Source organism: Rhinatrema bivittatum, chromosome 9, assembly GCF_901001135.1.
Source record: "Rhinatrema bivittatum chromosome 9, aRhiBiv1.1, whole genome shotgun sequence".
Lineage (NCBI taxonomy): Eukaryota > Metazoa > Chordata > Amphibia > Gymnophiona > Rhinatrematidae > Rhinatrema > Rhinatrema bivittatum.
Genome location: NC_042623.1, coordinates 32,163,247 through 32,184,917, shown reverse-complemented (window position 1 = coordinate 32,184,917; position 21,671 = coordinate 32,163,247). Strand labels below are relative to the sequence as shown.

The 21,671-nt window shown below is 50.6% G+C and overlaps 1 protein-coding gene across 3 annotated transcripts in view; it reads left to right on the top strand.

Annotated features, from left to right (window-relative positions):
• FLNC (filamin C) overlaps positions 1 to 21,671 on the top strand; it is a 146,123-nt gene that overhangs the window by 50,889 nt on the left and 73,563 nt on the right. For 2 of the 3 annotated variants that reach the window (XM_029617184.1, XM_029617180.1), the window contains exons 4-13: positions 282 to 432; positions 3,367 to 3,485; positions 3,598 to 3,675; positions 3,836 to 3,998; positions 6,606 to 6,806; positions 10,556 to 10,681; positions 14,891 to 15,028; positions 15,693 to 15,819; positions 17,084 to 17,220; positions 17,356 to 17,549. In XM_029617184.1, the coding sequence (XP_029473044.1) occupies positions 282 to 432; positions 3,367 to 3,485; positions 3,598 to 3,675; positions 3,836 to 3,998; positions 6,606 to 6,806; positions 10,556 to 10,681; positions 14,891 to 15,028; positions 15,693 to 15,819; positions 17,084 to 17,220; positions 17,356 to 17,549 (1,434 nt within the window). The remainder of the gene's footprint in view (positions 1 to 281; positions 433 to 3,366; positions 3,486 to 3,597; positions 3,676 to 3,835; positions 3,999 to 6,605; positions 6,807 to 10,555; positions 10,682 to 14,890; positions 15,029 to 15,692; positions 15,820 to 17,083; positions 17,221 to 17,355; positions 17,550 to 21,671) is intronic. The other variant, XM_029617181.1, reaches the window with a different exon arrangement.

Below are 21,671 nucleotides of genomic sequence, written 5' to 3'. Positions count from 1 at the left end.
AGTACTAGTATATAGTGCCATTGAGCAAGGCACTTTGCAGATAAAATTCAGCATTCTTATGACACAGTGCTATGAAGCAGCTTTAGGATCTAATTTCTCATATGAGCATAGCGTTTACCATAAACCATGGCTGCTTGCAGAGTCTTCCTGGGAGGTTAGTGAGAAGGTGGCCTTTTGTTCTACAAGGAATGAAGACAGATGTCCAGAGTGCTGAGGCAGTAATCTCCCTTTCCCAGTAGCGGGCAAGGCGATTCATTAACACTCTTCCAACTGTGTTCCAGGTCATTGCGCCAGAAGAGATTGTGGACCCCAATGTGGATGAACACTCGGTCATGACCTACCTGTCCCAGTTCCCCAAAGCTAAGTTGAAGCCGGGAGCTCCACTCAAATCCAAACAGCTGCACCCAAAGAAAGCCACAGCTTATGGACCAGGTATTGTGTTCCCCAGGGATTCACATAGTATTTGGGACCTCATAGGGACAACCAGATGGTGCTTAGCAAAGGACCACAACACCAAATGTTCACAAGTAGATATATTTTCAGAGTTATCTGCATGGTGCTGATTGACCTTGATTGTCTCTCTCCATGGTGGTTATCTTTGGTAGGACTGTCCCCATTTCTTTCTTTCCATGGTGTTTATCCTTGGTAGGATGGGCCCTGATTGTCTCGCTCCATGGTGTTTATCCTTGGTAGGACAGGTAGTCAGTGCTCACTAGAGGAATGGGAGAACAATGGAGAAGAGATAGAAGGAGAACTGAGAGGTCAAGGAGAGGGAAAATAAGAAACCCTGATACATGGCTTGTCTTGGGTCAGGCACTCCTTATGTGTAAAGCCATTCCATTGGTTCTCCGTGGTTACAGGTTTATGGATGAGAGGGTGAGTGAATGCGTGCTTCTGTGTGGAAGGCACTGAGTGACTGTACATCTGCATGGATGTGCAAGGCATATAAGAGGTAAATGTGGGGCTAGGTCTAGTAGGGAGGAGAGGAATGAGGGTGAGAGTGCCAGTAAGAGAGTGGAGGCTATAGGAAGGAAACCTGGAACAGTGTAGAGAGGAGCAGAGAGGGAGGAGGGAACAGGGAAGAGGGAGTTCTGGTGCCAGGGTGCAGTTCAAGAAGTCAGGCCAAGGGCTGCAGGAGGGACCCCCCACATAACCTGGGCCAGGTACATCACAGTGTAATTCCCCTGCACATTTACCCACTCTGTAAAAGAGAAGCCCAGGAAATCTAATGATTAAGATTCCAGTTAGAGAGAGGTTTGGGGGTCTCAAATGTTTGCGGAGTTTAAAAGAATGTTGCCAGCGATAGAAGTCAAATAAACATGTTTTGTTTGCTTGAACATCTGTTTGGACCTCTTGACTGAGGCCAGGAGAACTCCAGAGGAGCCTCTAGGTCATGTCCCAAGTGGTGTTTTGTTACATCCAACAACAACTGAATAAATATGGTAAAAATGCTGAACGATTCCTTTACATGTTTACACTGTAGGGAATGAATAGCTGTACTTCGGTAAATTCATAAACTGAGCCACATTTCTCTCCATTCTGTTGCTGTGCTCCAAAGACAAGACCCTTAACCAATAATTATCCCTATTATCAGTGACGGATTTAGGATGCTGTCTTCCCCCTCCCCCCAAAGATTGTACAACAGGGGGCAGAAGGTCTAAGCCACAGCTTCCCCCCCCCCCTAGTTTCCTGTGGCAGTTCAGGGGTAGAACCTGTAGCAAAAATTTTAAAAATTCTGAAGCAAATTGGCAAACATTTCCATCTTTGACATTATATTACGAAACGAAAGTGGTTTTACGCTCTATTTGTTAGTACAGTTTCTGTTATGTTTATTGGAAGGCAGCAAACTTTCAGCCAGCCCGCTGGGCATAGGCATAGGCCCGTTGTGCCTATTGACAAATCCAGACCTGCCTACTATAGTGATAATGAAAGTGTTTGACCATGTAGGAAAGAAAGAGCAAAAAACATCAGCTGCTATTGCTGGTGAGGTACGCTTCATTTTCTTTATGAAAGAAAAACAGAAGAGAAAAATCTCCTTGTTTCCAAGGCTGACGTTTATCTGATACTTCTGTGATTTTACCCTGAGAGGCTTGAGATGGTCCAAAGAGAGGCAACTGTCGGGATGCCCGTTGAGTAAGGATTCAGCAATTATCTAGCGTCTTACTTATTTACTTGTTTATCTCTTGCTGTATATTCTGCAAAGCTCTCCTCATGTTTGATGCAGAGTACAAAAGACTCTCATAAATATGTTATGCCCGTAGTGAACCTTCTATAAAATGCACGCGATGAATTATTCAGAAGGTTTGCATATGATCGAACAAGACCCAAAACATTTACCATGCTCCACCAATGGAAAAAAAGTTAAGTAAAGCAATGGTCACGTTTCCTTCCCATTAATGTTCATATACTCTACAAACGGGAGCCATAAAGAAATATATTTGTTGCATTTTTTTTATGCAGCCCATTAACTTCTCCTCTGTGGCTGCTTCCCGTTAGCCTTTCCTGGAACAGTGCTCTTTTAGCATTCTTGAGCTAGTGTAATCCTAGCTGCTGTTATTAGATAGATGTTCTACACACTTTCTTCAAAGTATTTGGCCATAAGATCAGTAGAACATTTTTGGAGTCTAGAGGAGCACCATTTTGGATGAGAACTTTTCTATACTTCTGCCTTGTCATCCAAAACTTCTGTATATTTGAGCAGGCCCCACCAAAGACAGGAACAGGGCTCCAACTTGCTGCAGCCTTCCCAACGGAAACTGGAGGTTGCATTGTTCATCTGATGAATCCTATTTGGAGTGAAATATGCCATAGGTAGCAGCCTATAAAAGGATTCTGTGACCAAAGGAGCAATAAGCTTCCCAACTATCTCCCCAATCCACTCTGGTATGTTAAATACAATCTTGGGCCCACCTCAACCAAATACCCAATGTACACTATAACTGGAATATTAAACCTCTTCTTTTACTTACAGTATCCTCAGGGTTGCTTTCTCTGTAATGATGATTTTCGGTACAGCTGCTCTGATTGACTTGCTAGTTGAGAATTCTCTTGTTTTCCATGAACGATAATTTTTTTAGAATTGCCCTGCCTGGTTGTCTCCATGATTCCGGGAGTGTGATTGAGCTCTTTTCTGAAGGTCTTTCTTGATGTACTTAGTCTTTTCACTCGTGATTGCTGGTATTTATTGATGTGACTGTATGATTAGTTCATTACATTTCTGGGATGGAGTATAATGGTCTGATGGATGCTTTCTGTCTGGTGATGACGTTTGTTGTTGCGATTGTTCTAGCAGCTCTTTCCTGATGGAGCTTATTGGCATGATTCATCCCATCTCTCGACTGATGGTGTTTTCTTCCTGTGTTCCAGGTATTGAGCCTCATGGGAACATGGTTTTGAAACCAGCACATTTCACTGTGGAGACAATCCTCGCCGGTCTGGGAGAAGTATTGGTCTACATTGAGGACCCAGAAGGACACAATGAGGAAGTATGATGGCTTCACTTCATGGCCAAGACTTATCACTTAACCTCCCTCTTCCCATTTTCCTTTCACCTCAGAACTGATTACCTCACCTGTTCTCTTTTCCCTTGCTTGACAGGCCAAAGTTGTTCCTAATAATGACAAAAACCGAACATACTCAGTTACCTATGTGCCAAAAGTTGGTGGTCTCCACAAGGTAAGACAAGACGCCCTCTTCACACTGTTTCTGTCCCATTGTCCTTCTCTCTTCCTCTTTCCCAACACGCTGTGTCCACCTGTGATGGAAAATTGCCCTTTGGGCATTCGGGAAAGGAAAGACTGAAAGCAAAAACTTCTCTCTGTGTTTCCATGTCCAGGTCACTGTTCTTTTTGCTGGTCAGAATATTGACAAAAGCCCCTTCAATGTCAACGTGGCCATGGCAATGGGTGATGCCAGCAAGGTGACAGCCAGGGGTCCAGGCCTGGAACCCGTTGGAAATGTAGCCAACAAGCCCACCTACTTTGATATCTACACTGCTGGTAAGAAGGGTTCTTGGTACGTTGCACACGCACTCCTCCACCAGATAGATAGGCCCTGTAATAAAAGTGCTGCTGTCCAGTTACTGGGAGCAGAGTCTGGACTGCATGAGCTGCGTCTTGGCTCCTGAGGCATAGCTCCATGAGAGTGCAAAGCCACAGTCCCAGAATGCTCAGGCTACAACAAACACACTGGGGGCTAGTTTCCTGGAAGCTTAGGGGACTGTTTACTGAGCTGTGTTAGGGCTTTACTGCACGGTAAACAGCACTGGCTGTGCCGAAAATGCCGTATTGCAGCAATAATGTGCAGTATTTCAAAACCCAAGCATTAGCTCTGCCCCCAGCAAATCCGGTGCAGCATGAGTATGGTAATGAGCTGATCTGCATGCAAGTGGCGTGGAGGAGTAGCCTCGTGGTTAGAGCAGTGGGCTACGAACCAGGGAAACCAGGGTTCGTATCCCGCTGCTACTCCTTGTGACCATGGGCAAGTCACGTCATCCTCCGTTACCTCAGGGGACAGGGAAATGCCCACAGTACCTGAATGTAATCCACCTGAAAGATGGAATAGAAATCAAAGAAAGAAAATGCATGCAGATCAGCTCCTACCAATAAAATAATGCAGCTTGCCTGAAAATTCACAAGCCATGTTATTTTAAGGAAAGTAAGCCTTAGCTAACGTTCCTCCTGAGCACTGGAACGTTAAAGCATGTCCTGATGCTCTCAGGGAGGTCATATGACAGTGCCCCCCCCCCCCCCCCAAGTATATTAAAACCCCAGGAAGTCTCAAGGGACCCCTATCCCACCCCCCTCTTGGGGTGGCCCAAGGGTAAAAAAAAAATCCATTTCAAGTTAGCAGGACCCCAGGCATAAGCCCTGAGCCTCTTCCCTTTTTGAATTACCCACCCACCCGGAGCTCGAAGCTGCCCCATCCCCGACCCTTACCTAGGTATCCCTGGTGGTCTAGTGGTGCCCGGCGCCGGCTGGACTCAATAGCTTTGCAGAGGTATTTCTTCCGGGAAAAATACTGCGGTTTGGTAAATCGCCCCCCCCTCCCCTTAGATTGTAATGAATGTGCCGATACTCAGGTTGTAAAGATCGGTGTTGCCACCTTGGTGAGACTTCCTTAGATTGTAATGAATGTGCCGATACTCAGGGTGTAAAGATCGGTGTTGCCACGTTGGTGAGACTTCCTTAGATTGAAATGAATGTGCTGATACTCAGGTTGTAAAGATCGGTGTTGCCACGTTGGTGAGACTTCCTTAGATTGAAATGAATGTGCCGATACTCAGGTTGTAAAGATCGGTGTTGCCACGTTGGTGAGACTTCCTTAGATTGTAATGAATGTGCCGATACTCAGGGTGTAAAGATCGGTGTTGCCACCTTGGTGAGACTTCCTTAGATTGTAATGAATGTGCCGATACTCAGGTTGTAAAGATCGGTGTTGCCACCTTGGTGAGACTTCCTTAGATTGTAATGAATGTGCCGATACTCAGGGTGTAAAGATCGGTGTTGCCACCTTGGTGAGACTTCCTTAGATTGTAATGAATGTGCCGATACTCAGGTTGTAAAGATCGGTGTTGCCACCTTGGTGAGACTTCCTTAGATTGTAATGAATGTGCCGATACTCAGGGTGTAAAGATCTGTGTTGCCACCTTGGTGAGACTTCCTTAGATTGTAATGAATGTGCCGATACTCAGGGTGTAAAGATCGGTGTTGCCACCTTGGTGAGACTTCCTTAGATTGTAATGAATGTGCCGATACTCAGGTTGTAAAGATCGGTGTTGCCACCTTGGTGAGACTTCCTTAGATTGTAATGAATGTGCCGATACTCAGGTTGTAAAGATCGGTGTTGCCACCTTGGTGAGACTTCCTTAGATTGTAATGAATGTGCCGATACTCAGGTTGTAAAGATTGGTGTTGCCACCTTGGTGAGACTTCCTTAGATTGTAATGAATGTGCCGATACTCAGGGTGTAAAGATCGGTGTTGCCACATTGGTGAAACTTCCTTAGATTGTAATGAATGTGCCGATACTCAGGTTGTAAAGATCGGTGTTGCCACCTTGGTGAGACTTCCTTAGATTGTAATGAATGTGCCGATACTCAGAGTGTAAAGATCGGTGTTGCCACGTTGGTGAGACTTCCTTAGATTGTAATGAATGTGCCGATACTCAGGTTGTAAAGATCGGTGTTGCCACCTTGGTGAGACTTCCTTAGATTGTAATGAATGTGCCGATACTCAGGGTGTAAAGATCTGTGTTGCCACGTTGGTGAGACTTCCTTAGATTGTAATGAATGTGCCGATACTCAGGGTGTAAAGATCGGTGTTGCCACCTTGGTGAGACTTCCTTAGATTGTAATGAATGTGCCGATACTCAGGGTGTAAAGATCGGTGTTGCCACCTTGGTGAGACTTCCTTAGATTGTAATGAATGTGCCGATACTCAGGGTGTAAAGATCGGTGTTGCCACCTTGGTGAGGCTTCCTTCAGTCTTGGCCTCTGGTGATTTCCTTGTGCCTGGGGCAGTCGGGACCTGGAACGGAGGCAGCAGCTGCAGTATGGCGGAGAGGGTCCCGACTCATATCCCGCACGGTCCTGTCTCTGTCTCTCAGGTGCCGGCTCAGGAGATGTGGGCGTGGTGATTGTTGACCCCCAGGGCCGCCGAGACACGGTGGAAATCGTCCTGGAGAACAAAGGGGACAGCGTCTTCCGGTGCACCTATCGCCCGGTCCTGGAGGGAGCCCACACCATCTACGTCACCTTCGCTGGCTCCCAGATCCCGAAGAGCCCGTTCACCGTGCACATTTCAGAAGGTGAATTCCTGCCCCCATCTCTCCGCCTGCCTCCTTCCGTTTCCCCTCTTGCATGGGCTTTTCTCCGTCTCTCCTTTCCCTTCCTCCGTCTTCCTGCCGCCTCCCTCTTTTGCTGGCGCTTTCAGGTGTGGCATGCACTTGGGTTTAATCTTCGGGTCTGTTTTATTACTGACAAAAAAATGTTTTTATCTTGGCGGTGGGGGAATGGTAAGACAGAGTTTTATGTGGAGGCCCCAAGCTAACATATCCCTTCCATTTCATTGAAGAAGATTTTAATGATGAGTCGAGTTGGCATCTTTTATGCATGCGTAAGTCACTGTGTAAAAATGAATTCCTTGTGTTGTGTAAATCTGCTTCTTCTGGGTTTTTCAGTCAAGTTTGCATAATTTCCTAGGCAGAATGCATTTTTGGACATTTTCTTGTAATAGTGGAGAAATAACCTGGCCCTGTTGGGTCAGACCAATAATCAATTGGGCCCAACATCCTGTCTCTGATGGTGGACAATCTGGGCCACTTAGAAGTAACCGGAAGATCCCTGCCCTGTTGTTCATTCTTAGATATAGAACAGAAGAGGCCAACTCTAGACCTCAAGAGCCACAAACAGGCCTGGTTTTCAGGATATCCACAATGAATATGCAAATTTATCTCATGCATATTCATTGCGGATATCCTGAAAACCAGGCCTGTTTGTGGCTCTCAAGGACCGGAGTTGACCACCCCTGATATAGGAGGTTCTCTCCGCTACCCTTCATCACTCAGAGGGAGACAAGATTCTGAGGTCAGTTCCTCCCAGGCCTTGAATTTTCCAGTAGGATGGCAACATTTTGGGGGCAGCAAAGTTCCTTCTGCCCCCAGACTTCTAATTTTACTGCCCTTCCTTCTCCCTTCCTGACCCAAGCCAACCCAATTTCCTCCCTGGCCTGCGATCCTTTCCCTCCCAGTGCCCCTCTGAAGACCTCAGGGCTCCAGCTCCATCTCTGCTGTTATCAGAAGTCAGTGAGTGTGGAGGCAGAATCACTCCTGGCCGTGCACTTACAGGGATCCCACCCCTTGGCCCCGCCCTCTGCCCGGAAGCCCAGAGGAGGCGGGGCCTGATTCAGTCCCTACGCATGCTGACTTCTGGTAACAGTGGAGATAGAGCCCGTTGCATGTCCTGGTTGTAGTGGGCGGGTGAGATTTGAATCAGATGTCTGAAGAGAGAAAGGGAATCAGAGATTCACAGGAATGGAGGGGGGAAGAGGAGGATTGGAAGTCTGGAGGCAGCAGAGGAATTGGAGGTCCAATGGGACATGGAATTGGAGGTCCAATTGGAGGTCCAATGGAGGTCCAATGGAGGTCCAATTGGAGGTCCAATTGGAGGTCCAATCAGAGGTCCGTTGGGGGGAAATCTGCCCCCTGTTAATAGCAAAAACTAATGACTAGACTCAGGGTTCGTTTTACCACATTCTGGGGGAAGCCATGATCTATGGTCCCCGGCCGAGGACCTGTTGCTGCATTGGCGCAGAGGACCCCTAGCTGTGAAGAAGTACAGGGAAAGCCAGAGATCCAGTGGGGTCTATGGCATTGCAACAAGAAATAAACTGGGCAGACTGGAAGGTCCTTATGATCGTCACCTGCCCTCATATTCTCTGTGTTAAGTCGAAGGGGATATGAAAATAGGGGAAATTAATGCAGCCGGTTCTGAAGGCTGGGTCCAGTTCAGCTGCAAGCCCAGAGAAGCCAGCTGCAAACTCCTCTACCTAAAATAAAAAAAACCCCAAAAAAACCCAACTGAAGCGGGGTAACCGGCAGGAGGCCCTGTGCAACTGGGGGAGGTGAAAGGCAAGTTTGGTTAAAGGAAAGCAATCCGGTGACTGACCGTGACTGTGTCCTGGCGGACTGCGAGAGGTCACTGGCTTCTGCCCCTGAAGTCACTGCGCAGAACCGGAGGCAGGTGGCAGACCTGGGCAGAGGTAACTGGCTGCTGCCCGAGGGGCTTGGGATTGCCGGCTCAACCATAGCCAGTTATCTTCGGCTCCTTTTCAACCCCAGCCTAGCTGCCTGAACATTTGTGAATTCCCTGAATTTGGTTAGCCAAACCTTTAGGTATAGGCTGGCCATTTAGCCATTTGGGGGTTAGGTGACTAGCGCTGAGAATCAGCATCAGCCAGCTTCAGTTCTCCACCGACCCCAAGAACATCACTGGGGCCTCCCACAGTGTAGGGTGGACTGGATTTAGCTGCTTTGCGGGGGGGAGGGACGGGGGGGGGGGGGGGGACGGGACAGTCGCCCTCTCCCTCCTCCGTGGGGGTCTAGCCCACCTCTGCAGTTAGGTAGGTAGATCCTGCTGCTAGTCGGCCCCTGTATAGGTAGGGAGGTGTGAATGGGTAGGGCAGGGATCACTGCCTTAAAGCTTGGGGGGGAAATTCAGAAGAGCTCTTATTCCCAATAGGGGCCGTGTGCCCTGTCAGTGCCGCAGAAGTCTTTGAAATAAATTAGCGATTCCTGCTTATCTTCACTTTAAAAAAAAGAGCTGCTGCTTTGGTTGAGTTTGTGTGCCTGCTGGTGTCTGCGTGTGTTTTACTGTTTGGGACCCTGTGTCTGCGGGTTTTAGCGTATTTTCCTGTGTACCTGTGCATATCGCTGTGCGCCTTTCTACAATTCGGTGCCTTTCTGCAAACTGGGCCCGTTCTTTTGTGGGATTCAATGTTACCTTTCGACTACGTGCGCCCACGCGTAACTGAGCGTTTCTGCTTGTGACTGTTAGTCTTGAACTTGTGTTTTCTTGTGACTTTTCCATGCCCTTTCCTGGTTGTGTGTGACTTCCATTCGGCGCATACCTGAATGTAGGGTTACCAACCTTCCAAAAAAAGAAATGGCCACTTACACCCACCCCCCTCGCCCATAAGCTCCTCCCCCCGGACCTTTTGGAATTCAAGGAGGAGCTGCTCCAAGGCGGTGGCAGATTTAGGTTAAGAAGATTATACAGGAGCTGGGGTGGGATCTTCTTTGAGAGCCCCTCCCTCCTGTACAGGAGCCTTCCCACACTGTCCCCTGCCCTGCCTGCCTTCATAATCAAAATCTGTTACCTCCGTTGTGACTGGACTGTACCCTGGTTACAGAACTAAAGGTCCGATGGGCAGGGGAGAGGGAGGAAGGGGAATTCATGCTGGTCTGAAGGCCGACAGTTGCACGAAAACTGGCACTAAGGGGCCGATGCAATAAAGTGGCGTAGAAAGCGGCCACTGAACAGTCAGTGCCTGTGCTCGCCATGCAATATTTAAATTAGGGGGTCGCGACCCTAGCGCATCCTTTGCTAACGCGAACCCAATCGGTTTTCGTGACTGCCGTACGCCGGTCACGAAAACCGACGCTGACAAACCCGGCATTTGCATGTGATGAGCGCTCTTAGGTTCACTCCGCGTTGGACGCGCGTTGACTATGCGCTAATCCCCTCGTTGCAGGAGGGGATTGATTAGCGCCTATTCTACCCGCGTCCGACTGCAGGTTAAGGGTGCGCTGGGCTGGGCTGAGCGCACCATATTGCATCGGCCTGTTAGATTGGTTGAGTTTCCGGTTCTGCCGGCCATCACCATCTCTTTAGCAAAACCCACCAGGCTGGAGGCCTATTGCTGGCATGTTGGCAGCCCTGCCTCCGTGCCTATGTCTTTCTGAGCTTCTGTGCTGGTGTGTGGGGCCGTTGCCTGGGGGTGTGTGCCCGCCTGCCTCCTGTGATCTTACCGACTTCTCCTTCCTCTAACCTCTTCCAGCTCCTCCCTTGCCAGAGCCATCCAGTGTCCCACCCCTTCAGATCATCCCTCAGGCCATCCGCACCCCGCCCCCAGACAAAGCCAAGAAAATTCCTCCCCCGCCTCCGCCCAGACCACGTAAAGCAAGTTAGTAACGGCTTGGGGTCACAGCCTGCTGGTTTGATCTTGGCCTTGTGGCTGTGATCTGCTCGTCTGCTGGAGTGACGGTGTGGAGCTTGCCGGCATGCATTCTCCTGTGCTTATGGGTGTCCCCCGGGCCATCCTGCCTGGCTCCTAGCTGCCTATCCAAGTCTTTGGTCGAGGTGCCATTTCTTTGGCTGCTGGGTCATAGCCCTACTCCCCCCCCTCTGCTCAGTCATCTCCTGCAAGCACCAGTCCGTCCCTTCTCCTCTCCCCAGCTCCCGTTCCCTAGCACGCCTCTGAGAGAAGAGCATGCAGACCTCACTCTCTGTAATGAAGCCATAAACTGCTGATAGCGCTCCAGGGGGCGTTCCTGGATGCTTGCTAGCTATCGGGCCCATTCAGTAAAAACGCGGGAGAGCGGACGAACGCCCGCTCTCCCGGCGCGCGTGATTCAGTATGTAAATTAGGTGTTGCGGTAGAAACGGGCAAAAGGAGGCGCTAGGGACACTAGCGCGTCCCTAGTGCCTCCTTTTGACCCGGAGCGGCAGCTGTAGGTGGATTTGACAGCCGACGCTCAATTTTGCCGATGTCGGTTCTCGAGCCCGCTGATAGCCACGGGCTCGGAAACCGGACGCCGGCAAAATTGAGCGTCCGGTTTTCGGCCCGACAGCCGCCGGCCCAATTTAAATTTTTTTTTCTTTTTTTTTTTTACTTTTTACATCCTTTGGAACCTCCGACTTAATATCGCTATGATATTAAGTCGGAGGGTGCACAGAAAAGCAGTTTTTACTGCTTTTCTGTGCACTTTCCCGGTGCCGGCAGAAACTAGTGCCTACCTTTGGGTAGGCGCTAATTTCTTAAAGTAAAATGTGTGGCTTGGCTGCACATTTTACTTACTGTATCCCGCGCGCATACCTAATAGGCCCGTCAACATGCATTTGCATGTTGACGGGCGCTATTAGGTGCCGCGGGTTGGATGCGCGTTTTCGCCCCTTACTGAATAAGGGGTAAGGGAAAACGCGCGTCCAAGGGCAGGTTAACAGTGCGCTCCGTCAGAGCGTACTGTACTGTATCGGCCTGTTAGAGAAGGGGGCATGGATGAGGAACAGATGCCCATGCAAAAGAGAGCTAGGATGCTGGGACTTCCAAATACTGTCCTGAGAAATATTGGGGAGCCCGTGTGTTTGGGAACAGGGAGCCCCACTGTGGATTGCACTGCAGAGTTCTGGTCCTGGAAAAACACTGGATTCTTTGCGGGTCGCGATACCTCTTATGGATTCAATAAGAAAATTATACCAAGATGTTGTACGTGAGCCCTTGAGGTCACATAACTCCAGCTCATATATCACCCATACCCAGAGCTTGCGTGCACCTCCATGTTTATATAATTTTCATCCTGGTTCAATGAAAGTTTTGACTGCCTGTCAAAGACTCTTAAGTCCTCTTGAAATGCAATGAATAAGAGAGCGCACGCTGCAGTCACTGTTCCCTCTAGGTGTTGGCTGGCCCCTGTGCCCTTTTTCTTCCCAATGAAACAGCTGGTGCACACACTCCCCTCCCCCCGCCCGTACACCTTAACTGGGAACGTTGACTGTAGCATGTCTGAACCTAGGAAGCGGAGGCCCATCTTGCTTGCTAACCCCCGTTTTGCTCATCTTGAAGCAGGCTGTGGCTTTGTGTGTTGCTTGAATCACAAGACGGGTGGTTCTCCGTGGATTCTGTGCCCTGTCCTGTTCAGTGCTCCGTGGAGGAAGGCTGCAGCTAATACACAGACTTCAGCAGAAAGTGGAGCATTTATTTTGGATTCCTGTGAAAATTAACACCTAAACTCAAGAAAGTCCAAAACATATCAGTTGATTACTGTCCTGCACTAGGGTTACCGTCCTCAATGAATAACACAAAGGCCCACACAGCCCGGCATCTGACAGTGGCCAGTCCCAAAGAGGAGACCCAGTTACTTATTGCTCACTCCCAGGGATAAGTGGTGGGCGTCCTGGAGCCTCCCGGTTAATAACTGCTTTTGGACTTTTCTTCCAGGTTACTAGCATTGCCATGCAATCATCATCATCACTTCATTTCAGACTATCATGAAACGCAAAGCTCTTTAATACAGAAGTTCCCAAATCTGTCCTGGGGGACCCCCAGCCAGTCCAGTTTGCAGGATGTCCACAATGAATAGCCATGAGATCAAATTTGCATGCTGTGGAGGCAGTGCATGCAGATTCTCTCTCATGCATATTCATTGTGGATATCCCGAAAACCGGACTGACTGGGGGTCCTTCAGGACAGGTTTGGGACGCACTGCTTTAAAACATCTTTACAACGTTACATCTACAGAAAAGATCCCAACACGTTGCCGGATTCACCAGTCAGTGTGCCTGCATCAGAGGGAGCCTTCTTCCAGTGGTCCGATAGGAACAGAATGGCCATTAGTGGTCTGCACCCCACCCCCACAGAAACCCATGCATGCAGGACCATTGCCAGGCCAAACAGCGCCCAGGGTGGTTGGGGGTGGAGGGATCCCACTCGGATGTGACCAGCCAGCCAGCCAGTCCTCCAGTGACGCACAGGAGCGCATGCATGAAGCTTCCCTCCAGCAGCAGCTTGGCAGGCTGGTGCCCTCGGGCCTGGTGCCCCAGACGGGCACCCGTCGCTTTTCTGCCCCTTCCCACAGCCCTGCATGGATGCCTTGTGCTTCTGAACGTGGTTTTTATTTTGGCCTGGCAGTTTCCTCCTGCTCCTCTGGGCTTTCAGCTTAATCAGAATCAGGACTGGGATCTGGCGCCACAAGCTTTTCCATTTTCTATCCCCTTCCAAGTGACTGTAGTCTGTTCATCTCGGCAACAGCCCCTGGCTGGGGCCAAGCACTGGGGCGTCTTCCAGAATCCTGCAAGTATGGGCCCTAAATCTGACCACTAGGTGTCACCCTTGCGCGATGACTGAGACTCCCTCTCCCCTCAGCCTCTGCAGCCTCCTCAGCCCTGGCCGAGCCCGAAATCAAACCCAGATCCCCCTGCCTTGCAGGGCCCAGCACGGACCGAAAGCGTTCTTCACGCATGAATTTCTGTAGGGGAGGAGCTGTGCATGCCAGGTTTTCGAAAGCTCGTAGGCATGAGAACGAGAGGGGGAGCAAGCAAGCAAGGAGGGAGATGAATCTCCCGCTGACACCAGGGGAGGACCCCATGGGAGGAGGCGGTGGGGGAATGGCATCCCACTGTTTAAACAGGGACAAGCAGCAAGAAACCAAGGCTTGGTACTTGTGTGTTATGCCTGACTTACTTTTTCAAAGCTGTTGGGCTGCGGTCTGCCGCTGGCTTCCACGCATGGTCCTTTTGGAGGAGCTGCTGCTGCGGTTTCAGAGGCAGCAGCTGTGAGAATTCAGAAAACTGCTGACAGCCGTGGCACGGCAGCCAAGGTGTGCAAACCGCAGCCACGAAACCGTCCCGTCCTGCCGGCAAACAAGGAAAACTCCTTAAATGTAATTAAAACCAAATACGGGCACGGAAAAAGACCCCGGTGCAGAGACTCTGGAGCTAGCGAGGATGGCTCCGGCACGCAGCAGGAGAAAAGCTGGCTCAGGGCACAGAAGGCCGGTCGGATGCTATCCCGGCACCTTCTGCAGGGTCTTCCATGTTGAGCTGATGTTGAGCTAATTTGTGTTATTTCTGCACCAGGGAAACAAAAAAAAAAAAATCAATCACGTCTACTTTAAAAACTGGTTTAAAAAAAAAAAAAAAAGCCAGAAAGTTAAAAGAAATGTAAGGTTTAATTAAGAAGGAAATCCCACCGGGATAACACGATTTATCAGATAGAGATTTTCCCATCTGAAAGTGCTGTTAAAAGCACCATTTTTAGGTGGTGCGGGTACATTTTGTCTGCCTGCCACGTGCCTCGGGAATGTGCAGTGCGGCTCCAGTCCCCTGCTCTCACCTCTCCTCCTCCCTGTAGCCCCAGAGGTGGGGGGGGGGGGGGGGGGTTGCACGCTTGGTGAATGGACGCATTGCACATCTGGGGCCCCCGGGTGCTGCTGTATAGCTCCCCCTGCAGGGGTGGATGTCAGGGACGAGGAGCGCTGCATGTGCAGGGTGCCGGGCGCTTGCCTCCGCGGCTCCGTTCTCGTCGTGCCACGTCTTAAACCGAATTCAGCGAGCCCTTCCTGCCCTCCCGAGGCGCCGGCAGTCACAACCCTGCCTCTCTGCTCTGTGTCTGCAGCCTGCAATCCCAGCGCGTGCCGGGCCACTGGACGAGGCCTGCAGCCCAAAGGAGTCCGGGTCAAGGAAGTGGCCGATTTTAAAGTCTACACCAAGGGCGCGGGCAGCGGGGAGCTGAAAGTCAGCGTCACGGGGCCAAGTAAGTCTGGGGCAATGGCACCGCCAGCCCTGCCGCATCTCATAAGCATCGCATGCCGGGGGGGGGGGGGGGGGGGAGTTGCATTTTCGGTGGTTTCCCTAGTCCCAGTGTCGGATCCCCTGCTCCTGGATATCCCTGCTGCCACTCCACAGCAGTTATCATCCCTGCCATCCTGCGTGGGCTCAGTAAGCGTCCTAGCACGGAGCCATTTCTAAACGCCTTCCTTTGAGTCTGCAAAGGGTAGGCCTCGCTTTGGGGGGGTGGGTGCATAAATAGGGTGAGCACGGATAAAGTGGGTTTTCCACGGTGCTCCTACCTGCGGGGTTACGGTGTGGCTCTCCAGCTTGAAGTAGCGAGGCCTGCAGCAAACTGTTTCGCCAGTACCCAGGAGGCATCACTCCAGAGGCCAGGGGGGCATTTAGGCCAAAGCTTGAAAGTATCCCAAAACTGGGACTCCCTCTACTGCTGTCTGATTTCTGGGGGGGGGGGAGGGGAATCTCCCACCCGGGCAGCCCCGCTAGGGGTGGTGAGCATCTTACCCTGTCACCCCCCATCTTCCATCCCCCCACCCCCGCAGCACTTCCTCTCTAGCTCTCCTAACCTGCGGCACTGTCCTTATCGCAGGGCATCACGTGGCTATTCCCCCCCCCTTTCTCTCTTCCAGAGGGCACAGAGGAGCCGGTGAAGGTCCGAGATGTCGGCAATGGCGTGTACGAGTGCGATTATCACCCGGTCGTGGCTGGAAAATACGTGGTCACAATTATGTGGGGAGGACACCCCATCCCCCGCAGGTAAAGCTCGTCCCCTCCCCCCCCCCCGATGCAGTGCTTCTCCAGCATTTCAGTGCCCGGCTGCCCTGGGCTTGCTCTGGGACCAGAGGGAGATCCCGGTACCTGCATTCCTGGGGTTGCATTTATTTGCCTTTAAATTGTCCCCCCTCCCCCACCTACCTTTGCCTTAATGATGTCACACAACATCCACCCCCCCCCCATTAAAGACTCAAAGCAACATTTCAGCCATCCCACAAACTAAAATGTTTCCCCAAGGGTGCTGGAGAGAGAAAATCTCCCTAAAAGAATGATTTTTTTGGTTTTTGTCTGTAATTTTATGGTAACTCTGTGTCCGCTCCCTGCCATGATAGAGCACCCGGTCAGCAAGATCCGTGTTCCAGGGCAATGAAACCTGGAACTGCCCCGAACGGCAGCGGTGATAGCTTGATTTAAAGCCACCTTTCCTTCTGAAACATATCTTACGCCGTGCAATGCATTATTATATCCTAGTACTCTACACCCATCTGTCAACTGGTTCAAATGTGGTGGGGATGTACTGATGCCTGGGCTGGGAGAGCAAGGATTAACTCGTGAATCATTTCAACTGGGACTTGCAGTGCAGCTCCGGGTGCCAGGGGGGGCTGTGCCTGGAAGTGCCTGGATGGGCAGACACTCTTTAGCTGGGGGCCGTGTATGCTTAGCCGCTGGATATCTCTAGGGACGGAGGCAGCCCATGAACCAAACTCCTTGCCCTTGCAGTCACCGAGCACATGGGAGATACTGCATGGCTGGTTATGGAGGTTTTTGCCTGTCCTTTCATGGCTCAGAGGTTCCCTCTTGTTTTTCCTGGGCTTCCCGAGCTGAATTGGAACCGCCCTCTCCTGGCAGCCTGGTGCTGTGAGCCTTCATTTGCAACTACCCCCAGGTTCCCACCCCCTTTTAATAACATCTCCCTCCGCTCTCCCAGTGACAGTCCCGGGCTGCAGACCCTCGCTCCTTTTGGAACCTGACTCTGGCCGCTGGGGGTTGCCATGGTGGGATGGCAGAGAATCCCACCCCTCCAGAGGCTGTCAGGTTGCACCAGCCGGCCTGAGGACCCGAAGCCAGCTCCATGTAGCCTGACTTTAGAGATTGGCTACAAAGGGGCTAATTTGTACTGGTTTTCTACTGCTGGCGTCTATCCAGTAAAAACTAGACGGAGGCCTTTCTCTTAGGCCTGTAAGGTGACTTGGATGTTTTGCATGGTTCTGACAGGTCTGTGTTATCCTTTCTCGTGTGTTTGCAGCCCCTTTGAGGTGCAAGTGAGCTCCGAAGCTGGGTCTCAGAAGGTGCGAGCATGGGGTCCTGGCCTGGAGACGGGAGTAGTGGGCAAATCAGCCGACTTTGTAGTGGAGGCAATTGGCACCGAAGTGGGGACACTGGGTAAGAGATGAAAAATCGGTGGCAACCTTGCTAAGCCTAGAAGCATCAGATGACTTCCTGCTGCAGAGGGCGTTCAGGCCTCTTTGCTGTGTGCCGTCACCTAACTCTTCGTTCGTGGCTCTGCTGCCCCTTTAGGCTTCTCCATTGAGGGCCCCTCTCAGGCGAAGATCGAGTGTGACGATAAGGGAGACGGGTCGTGCGATGTGCGTTACTGGCCCACAGAACCTGGTGAATATGCCGTCCACGTCATCTGCGACGATGAGGATATCAAGGACAGCCCCTTCATCGCCCATATCCATCCTGCAACCAACGAGTACTTTCCTGAGAAGGTAAGGTGTCGGCCTGGAGACTCTCCAGCCCCCCGGCTCCTCCCATCCTTCGCCATCACTGTTCTCTCTCTCACACCGGCAGTGCTCACCTGCTCTCCTCCAGATGTGTCACGCAGTCTCACCCAGGTGGGTTTCCCCCCGTTTCTGTCCGGCTTCTTTCAGGAACTCACCTTTCCCTTTTCCCCAAGCGTCCAAGAGGCAGATATTCAGCCACTATCCGGCTGAGATAGCCGGATAACGTAGCCGGGATATTTGGCGGCGAGGCTGCGCTGATGAATACGCCCAGGTATCTAAAACTCAGCCGGATAAGTCCGAACTTATCTGACTAAGTGGCACTGAATATCGCCCTCCAAATGCTTTCCCCTTTCCCACCCGACTGTATTCCCTACTCCCGTTCAGCTGTTCCTTCAGCTCTCAGCCAGCTGCACTCCAGACTGCTTACTTCCGTAGTGCTACGGGATGTACGCAGCACTGTACAGATACACACGAGAGGCAGTCCTTCCTCTGCAAAGCTTTGTAATTTTATCAGGCATCCCAGACGAGACAAGTAAGAGGCTTCAGGAGATTTGCTTTAAGACTGTGTAAGGGGAAAAGTCTGCGGGCATGGTGTTTTTTTTGTTTTTTTTACCAGCGGACTTTGATGTCACTTTTCGAATGGGAAAAGCTCCCTTTGGGAAACGGAATCAGACAAGGTTCCTGCACGGACTCGCCCCTGCTGTTCGTGGAGGGATTTTTCCGGCGGAGTGGAAAGTGAGAAGGGTGCCCCTGGCCGCACCCTCCGGAGCCCCTCTCTCAGTGCATAAATTTAGGCACACCCTGGGCGGGAAGTGTTTTCCAAGCACTGCTGTAACCCACGGAAATGGTCCAGGATGTGGCCCTCCCCTTCAGCCAGGTCATGGGCTGGGAGATCTCTCTTACACGGTCTCCATCTCTAAGGTTATCGTTTGCTTAGCTTAAGATTCAGAGGAGATCTCCTTCTCTTATGTGAGCCTTCAGTTTTAATGAGACTGGAGCCGTCGGCCCGACACTGACAGCGTTTCGACTATCCCGTCTTCCTCAGGGACTGAGAGAGATTTTGCTGTCTCTGAATTCTTCTTAAACGCAGCTCACGGCGTTGAAGAAGAATTAAAACGGAAATGAATTAAAATGCAACGAAAAATTCAAAAAATTGAAAAACTTAAAAAATCGAGAAAATTAAAAACGGTATCAATAAACGCAAGGTTATCACCAATATATGGGTTAACCTATTTGGTTATACCGAACATTTGTGTACACGAGACAATGCGGTGTCCCCTGATTGTTGGTATCTGTGATATTATTAAGAGAGGACCGTTTGGGCTTTGTTAGTTCATGGTCTGGGAGAGCCAGGGTTTAAGGCTGAAAAGCGGCCTCGGAAAGGCGGGGGTTTTCTGTCCCCCTCTTGTCGCAGCCGGCGGGTTTATCCGGCACTTTGCCTGCTCATGGGGCAAGGGACAAGCAGCAGAACGTGCCAGCCTGTGGGGCCAGGGGAGATGCAGCAAATCCCGTGGGTCTCAGGCGCAGCCAGGGCTTCTGCTCTTAGGAGTTCGTACAATGTAAATTTAGGGGTTCATTTTCTAGCTAATTAGGGGGGTTTTTTTGAGAGAGCTCAGATTGGGCGGTTGTGTTTTATGTTTCGGCAACTTTTGTTTGAATACCTTTTTTCACTTAACTCCTGGGCGTCCGCACTGCTGCTGTTAGATCCTAAACCCATGAGCTGCTGCCCCTGTGGTTCTCGTACTCCAGTGCAAATATAGGAAACCCCCTCACCCCCACCCCCTGCAAGCCATAACTCACTGTGAGCCCTGTGGTTTAGTGATCTCTCAGCCGCAGGAGCCTGAAATCAAAGGAAGAGCCACAGAAGCAGCTGCACCTCTCCACCTCCACTCACTCCCTGGCTGCTCTCGTTTTCCTGCCTTCAGCTGTTCCTCTCTCTCTCCGGTGCCAAATACCCACATTTTTTTGTTTCTGTTCTTCACCAACCCCTTCTCCTGCTGTCCTTTCCCTCTGCAGTTTTGACCTAACGCAGTAGCTGGGTAGCACAGTAAATGACAGCAGCATGGCCCATCCAGCCTGCCCAGCAGTGACCTGTCCCATCCCGGTCAGGTGTGCACAGAAATTCCCACCCTGGACCCCCGACCCCCCCTCCTCAAGCTGTACCACTGTCTTTCCTGGATTGTAAACTGATGCCCGGGGCAGGTTTCCCCAGCGTGTGGCATCATCGGTCTTTCGCTGCTTGGGGGTCCTCTGCGGTTATCCATTGCCTTTTGGACTTCTGCTACCGTTTTTGCCTCCCGCACGTCCACTGGAAGCGCAGTCCAGGCAACCCTGACATTGGCCCCCGAATCTGCCCCCTTGGAGCTTCATGCTACGTCCCCTAGCTCAAGAACCTGCTTCCTGTCGAAAAGGTTTGCTTCTTGTGCGTCGCTAATACTTCCAGGTATTCAAGGGCCCGCCTCATATCCCCCGCGTGTCTTCTCTCCTCCTATGTTTTCTGATGCAGAACCCAAACCATTTCGGGTGCCTTTCTCTGGGCTGCCTGCAGCCAGGGACGGATTTTACCCACCGCCACCCTTAGGCATTGATTCAGTGCCGTGCATGCTGCCAACCCCACCCTCCCCACGCCACCCCAGCAAGCATTGCTGCACTGCCCCCAATACCCCTGAACCTTGCTCTCAGCGGTGATGCAATCCCCCTGCTCACCGACCTATGACGATTTCGGCTGGAGCTGAGATTCAGGGGTTGAGATGTCTTCAGGGGTCAGGAGCAGGAGTGTGAGGAAAATTAGCCCCAACCCCAAATTGTGCCATCCTGGGCACAGGTTAGAGGGCCCGTGCATAAATCCAGGCCTGCAGTTAGCCTCTATCTTTTCTTGATATGCGGCTTCTAGAAGTGAACACAGAATTCTAGGTCAGGCCTCACCAATGACCTGCACAGGGGCATCATCCCTCCTTTTTTTTCTGCCTCTCCCTGCATCCCTACATTCTTCTTGCTCGAGACACCACCTTGCCCCACTATTTTACTATCACCTCCAGGTCTCTCTCCTAGCTGATGCACATCAGCTCCTCTTCCACCTCGCATTTATTTATTTAATATTTTTGTATCCTGCTAAGTCTAAAATCCAAATCGGCTTATAATAAGACATACATAATAATAAACATAAAACAAATATATAAAATGCTAAAACATAAGACTATGCCGTGCTGGGTCAGACCAAGGGTCCATCAAGCCCAGCATCCTGTTTCCAACAGTGGCCAATCCAGGCCATAAGAACCTGGTAATTACCCAAAAACTAAGTCTATTCCATGTTACTGTTGCTAGTAATAGCAGTGGCTATTTTCTAAGTCAACTTAATTAATAGCAGGTAATGGACTTCTCGTCCAAGAACTTATCCAATCCTTTTTTAAACCCAGCTACACTAACTGCACTAACCACATCCTCTGGCAACAAATTCCAGAGTTTAATTGTGCCTTGAGTGAAAAAGAACTTTCTAAAAAAAACAGGAACATATAAAACATTGAAACAAACAGAAGTATATAAAATATTAAACAAACAAAACACATTACAAAGGAGAAAAGCTCTGTCAGGTTTCCACGCTCCAAAGGCATGACTGCACTTTTTTTGCATCGAATCTGAACTGTCAAGCTTTTCACCACGCCCCCAGTTTTCTGAGATCACTTCTCATTTTGGCGGCTCCCTCAAGTGTGTCCAGCTTGTTGCAGATCTTAGTAAGGTCCGCAAAAAAGGCCACACTTTTCCTTCCATCCCTTCCGCAATATCGCTCAGAAAAATGTTGAACAGAACCAGCCGCCCTTCCGATCTCTGAGTCACTCCTCTAATCGCTGCTCTGCCTCTGGAGTGCATTCTATTTATTACCACCCTCTGTCCTCCATCACTCAACCAGCATCTAATCCAGTCGTCCTCCTTGGGACCCACCCTGGGCTGCTCAGTTTATTCATCAGCCCCCAAAGAGGGACCTGCTTGCATTCTCACTTTCTTATATTAAATCCTTCCTAAAACTGAAGTTCTCTGCTTTCCTGCCTCCCCAGCTGTCCCCTCCCTTCCTCAGGGATTTCCCCTTTTTTGACGCAGTCTCCTTTGCTC